The sequence below is a fragment of the Amphibalanus amphitrite genome, unplaced genomic scaffold, assembly GCF_019059575.1.
Source record: "Amphibalanus amphitrite isolate SeventyFive unplaced genomic scaffold, NRLGWU_Aamphi_draft 000158F_arrow, whole genome shotgun sequence".
NCBI classification, from domain to species: Eukaryota; Metazoa; Arthropoda; class Thecostraca; order Balanomorpha; family Balanidae; genus Amphibalanus; species Amphibalanus amphitrite.
This window is the reverse complement of record NW_024881653.1, coordinates 580,492-586,251: the sequence shown is the minus strand read 5'-3', so window position 1 is coordinate 586,251 and position 5,760 is coordinate 580,492. Positions and strand designations below refer to the sequence as shown.

Sequence of the window (5,760 nt, the reverse complement as noted above, 5' to 3'; positions counted from 1 at the left end):
CACTCGCTACTTTTGCCTTGTACGATTTCACGAATTCGATTTAGACGAAGGTCTGTGACCGAAATATCATCAATTCATCAATAAATAATCATTTTCATTCATTTGGTCATTTTCCGAGGAGAAGGTCATATATTCTAATAAGGAAAACCATGACGTCTTAGCAAGGTGGTATTTCTTCTGTTTTTTTTTCTCCCTCCCTTCCTACCTTCCGGTGTTTTCAACTGTAGCCAACCGTGCTGGATAGCAAAATGGTTTATATTGGAGGTCTTTTATCGATTCTTTGTGTTCGTAATGATTTCTTTCTCCAGTGAGAAATTGTCGTGCAACAAAAACAGCTTCTATTCATTTCACATTGTATTGCATAAAACAAACACACTGATGGACAATAAATACGCAGCAACAGGGACAGGAATCACAGTGGCATTCGGACTAGTTGTACTTGGGGGCGGGCTTGTAGGGAGCCGGAGCGGGCTTGTAGGGGGCGGGGGCCGGCTTGTAGGGGGCGGGCTTGTAGGCCGGGGCTGGGTGGTACTCGGGGTACTGGGCCTCGCCCTCGTACGTAACCTCGGCGTTGAATCCGTTGTAGTGGTCGGCGACGTACTTGACGGTCTGGATGCGGCCGTCGGGCAGGGCCACCTTGTAGTAGCCGGTGGTCTGCTTGCCGTCGCTGTTCTCGTTGGCAGCGAAGTCAGCGCCCGAGTAGCCGTCCTTCACGGCATAGTCGAAGGCGTACGGCTTGGGCTCCTCCTTGTACTGGGGCTCCGGGTGGTAGGGGGCCGGCTTGTAGGCCGGGGCCGGGCGGTAGGACGGCGGGTTCTCCGGGGCCGGGGCACCGGCGGCCACGGCCAGGACGGCGGCAACGATGAACACCTGAAAAATAGAAAATATTTAGTTAGATCACCGGGTTGGAAGAATTCCATGCATAAATTGATGCAGATAAAAAATAACCGTAGTCATTTTTAATTCTGTCGTCAACGCCCTGGAGAGCCTGTGCACACACTTACAAGCACACTCGGCAATTTTTCTTCCGGTGTTCACGGCTGACACAGACTGGGAACATTTAACTATTAACCTTTCGTCTCAATTCCGAAACACTCCCTGACCGAGACCCACTTCGGTACCAAATCGCCGCGTTCGCTCTCACCTTCATGATGTGGTGATCCGGTTGTGAGCGTTCCTCAACTGATGTCGGTGTGGAGTGAGAGGCCGCTTATATAGCTGGGCACGCCCGTCACCCCTCCCGGCAGTCAACTGGACCGATCGAACATATCTTCAAGGTCGAGTGTCGACGATGTCTGGTGGACACTGGACAATGGACGTCGAAGTGACCAGCGATGCGTTTTGCTATTCATACACTTGAACCAACGACCATGTTAGTTTTCGATGACGGCTTAGTTTTTCGCTTAAATAAAAAATGCAGGATGTCAGGTAAGTGTACCGCATGTATTTGGAACATTATGAAATCTCACAGATGCACCTGATTCCCATAACGATGCTAGTCAATTTTTTCGAGGAGATTGACTTGAAACCAGCACAGGCAATACAGAAGTATCGCAACCATTCTGGTAATGCCCTGAATCCCTCATCTATGGACAGGTAAATAAGAGACGTCCGGAATCATAGTCGGTTTTTGAAATGTCACATTTCGGCCACGCATAACTTATTACAAGACTTAAGGCTTTAGCCATCATTTGTAGCTCATTTAGAAAAGGGCAGAGCGGGACACTTTCGTTCATTGGGCACATTCGTTTCCCGCAGTTAATGGGAACACGAGTGGCTGCCAAGCTAAAGGTAAATTATAAAAATATGTTCATCATTGCCGCCCCCTGTTCTCCGTAGAAGACAACACTATTACTGCTATCATGCTTGATAAAACCGCAAAGTTGCATTATTCGTGCGCTTTTTAAACTTTTTCATAACATCCACTTTCGTGATCCTGGCTCGAAAATGCGGATCAGCTTTTCAAAATTTTACGGCGAAGAAGCTCACGTTATTCACGGAATTGCTGCAAACTCGTTTGTTAAAAAAGGTGCCATTTTTCAACAAGAAGCTCTAAAATATATTACAAAAAAACGTTGTGGGGCAGCTTCATGTACGCACTGCCCAGGGGCATATTCCTGCATTTCTTCGTTTTTTTTTTGCGACCCATGACTATCTGTAGAAGGTTTCATTTATGACGCTCGCCTGACTCAGTCTTGGCTGCTTGCGACGTCGTGAGTCGTGACAAGTAATTCACGCGACCTTGGCGAGGTCACGGAGGCGGGCTGATGGCCGGCAGTTGGCACATTATTGTTAGCCAGCCCATTCTTTCTACATTTGCTGTGCTATGCATTCTTGTCGAAAGGAATCGAGTGAAATGCCCCTCTGACAACTTCTTTTGGTAAAATATGGAAATGCCTGGTTATTCCTCGAACTTTGCAGGGTGCACGGAAGTGCCCCACCCCTTGCACGAAAGTGCCCTATACCTGGGGTAGTTTCGTGCAAACGTTCAGAGTTTCTTAAAGTCATATTTTCTAATAGAGACTGTAATTTTAGAGGATAACTATTAATGAGGAAAAATACCTGCCATAGTTCCTTTCCATATACTACAATCAACAATTTTACCATTGCATCAACCAAAAAAAAAACAGACATATGGATTTATCCATTTTTTTGCACGAATGTGCAATGTGCATCACTCTCCCCTAAGTACAAACATTGCTAAATAAGTAGTAACAATTGCATATTATCAATCAACCCGCGCCCCGCTGGTATATTAACTAGCTGTATGCGCCTCACGGGTGGGGGCAGACTCTGCCAGCTTGTCTAACTTCCGATTTAGGGATTTAAGAAAGACAACGGAAACGGCAACCGGAAGCTCTCAACACTACGGACCTTTGGAGCGCGAATTGTTTTGCTTAACCCGCGCACCGACGGGGGGGGGGGTCAACCTCCCTCCCTGAGGTTTTTCGTGAATAGCGGAAAACTGCAGGGTGTAGCGTCGCGAAATTTGACATGACTATTTCCTCATTAATTTTACACAAGGTGTGCAAGTTTCAACCTATTATCTTTCAAGGTCGGGTCACCAGGTCACTTCGAATGACCCAACCCCAAATCACTTTTTGCAACTTTCTCACCGTGATAGGGCTACAGTAGATGACGGAGGCTTTTGAAAGTCGCAGGAGGCAATGAGGTCATTAGTAGCTACAATTTGTTTATATCGGAATTTCGAGACCGATGACCTAAGGTCAGGTCAATTTCTTGACCTCCCCATTGTAAGTTTTTTTTTTTTGCTCCGCCAGCCTAAACCTATAGTCTGGAACCGGGGGTCATCATTACATCTGGCAGTTTTGGCCAGGAGCGAAGTTTTACGTTAAGCCGGTTTATGTGAACCCGGAAGCAATATATGTAGGTAATAGCAACGTGGGAGCCTAACCTTAGCGCTACTTAGGCATCTTACCCTACAATTGCATACAATGCTATGCAAAGGTCAAGGTCAAAGTCAGGTCAAGTCAGCAAAGACGAACTGTAGAATAGGATATGTGCGACACAAATCTTAACCCGCGCCCGGCTGGGGGTCCTGGATTTCCACGCCCTGCTGGGGGGGTTGTTTGAACAGCCCCCCCCCCCTTCTAACTCGGCTCCTGGGCCACGTAGCGATACGCGGAAGGCGGCGTTCGAAAGAGCGTCAAAAATAATGAGGAAATCACTTCGGTCAATTTTTTGGTCAGGTCAAAGGTTAGGTCACCAGAGGTCATTGAAGGCAGAATTTCGCCGATTTCCAGGTCGAATGTCGACAATTTCCAAAAAGCCAGCGCATAACTCGGTAACCAATAGAGCTACAGCGCCGCGGAAAAGCGCATTCGATAGCTCTATTAACGCCCTTTCTGAGTAATTTTCTCAGATTTGACCTAACGTCAACGGTTTTGCCTGCAGGGGGCAAAAACTGCAAAAATAGCCGATTTTTTCGGGAACAGTTTTTCTGCAATAACTTTTGACCAAGCCTTGTACGAGCTTACTTTTACCGGCATCGTGTTCCTCTCGTTAAGACGCATCGAATGAACTATAACTTGACCTTCAAAGGTCAACTTGAAAATTTGACCTCAGGTCAAGGTCATGACCTGACCGGAAAAGGTCATGTTGCATATCAGTCGATCCGTATCGTCGAGCTGAACACATCTAAGGCGTTTTCATCGCTCTAGCATGCCTCTATCAAAAGTTATTTGCGAAAAACTGTTAGATACAATTCGTGACCTAAGATGACCTCAGGGCATAAACAGGGGTCACGGACACCATTTTCATGTTCAGTGTGTCTAAACCACTTGTAATTCAGTGTTTGGGAGTGTTTATAATGTCTTTCGTCCAAAAGAGGCGCATTTCAATTATCTCCCATTGACTTATAATGGGGAGGTCGCAAAATTGACCTGACTTTAGGTCATCGATATCAAAATTCTGAGACATACATTTTGTACATGCTATTGCTCTTAGCAATCGCTGAAAGTTTCAAAGCGATCGGTCACTCGGTGTAGCTATGACAGACATTGAAACTTTTTATGAGGTGAGGTCACTTCAAGTGACCTGGTGACCTGACCTTGAAAGACCTTGGTCTGAAATTTTCACAACATGTGTAGAATTGATGTATGATAAGGTGTACCAAAAACGGCGGCGCTCCGGGCCGCCGTTTTTGAGATATTCGCGAAAAACCACAAGGGGGGGTGTACAAACACCCCCCCAGCAGGGCGCGGGTTAAGGGTCATTCTGCTCATAGAACTCAACGGGCATGCTCAATTAGTGATATGGGCCATATTTAGAAGAATTTCAGGTCGAGGTCGCTGGAAAAGAAACGCGCTGGAAAAGATAATGTGTGGCTGGTTGTAAAACGGATCAGTTCGAATGTACGCTGAAGTTTCGTCGCGATCGGTCGCTTTTTACGCGAGATATTCTCGAAAAAAATTTAGGGAGTCCGTTCGACCCCTTATAAGTGCCAGGTTAAAGACCCAAAAAGGTGTTTATCTGATGGGGTTACAGCAGTTTTTCTCGAAGAATCGACAGGTGTGTGTATGTTTCCGTTCACACACCTGCACGGTGGATTTTGGTGAAAAAGCACATTTTTATTTTCCCGTCTGGTGCATTTTGGGCTGGAAAAAACACCGTTTCTTTTATTTGTGGGCCATAATGTCGCTAAATTTCAATAACTACAACATTTTGAACCGATTCCTCCCGAATTTGGAGATTAAAGTTGCACACCTTCCCTCTGTAAAATATTCAATTTTTTGAAGAACTTAAAATTTGGCATTTCATAAAGGCTTTGAAAAAGTTTTTTTTCATTTCGGATGAAATCAAAAAAAATTGGAAACCTAGCTAGCCATTTAAATGACAAAACGCAATCAACTACACGTTTCATTTATGCCTTGATTCTTAAAAAAGTACCTATATAATAGGCATAGGGTTTTCAAACAAAAAGGCGTGACGTTACGTAAATAAAACGTCATTTTTCGAACGTTTTCGGACGGATTTTCGTTCGATTGATAGTGAAAAAGATGATTATTTGCTTGCCTCTTATCATACAAACGTCACTAAACAAATAGTGTTCTGACCAATATTCAAGCTTCTCTGTCGCATACCTATCATCATTGTCTTGTGCTTATTGCCCGAGGTGGAACGAGAAACATTTTGAACATTTCCCCGGCGATTTCTGAAGAATACGGAGAGGTATCCACCCTGCTCCAGTCATAGATAAAACGGTATAATTCATCTGTTCACTCACAAAAGGCTATCAAG

The 5,760-nt window shown here is 45.2% G+C and overlaps 1 protein-coding gene across 1 annotated transcript; it reads right to left on the bottom strand.

Moving 5' to 3' along the window:
* Positions 1–339: 339 nt before the first annotated feature.
* On the bottom strand, positions 340–1,171 carry LOC122383210 (cuticle protein 7-like). Its single transcript, XM_043369377.1, has 2 exons — positions 1,145–1,171; positions 340–870 (listed from the first exon to the last, which is right to left on the bottom strand). The coding sequence occupies exons 1-2, from the start codon at positions 1,148–1,150 to the stop codon at positions 430–432; spliced, it is 447 nt and encodes a 148-aa protein (XP_043225312.1). The 5' UTR covers positions 1,151–1,171; the 3' UTR covers positions 340–429.
* Between the last annotated feature and the right edge of the window lie 4,589 nt (positions 1,172–5,760).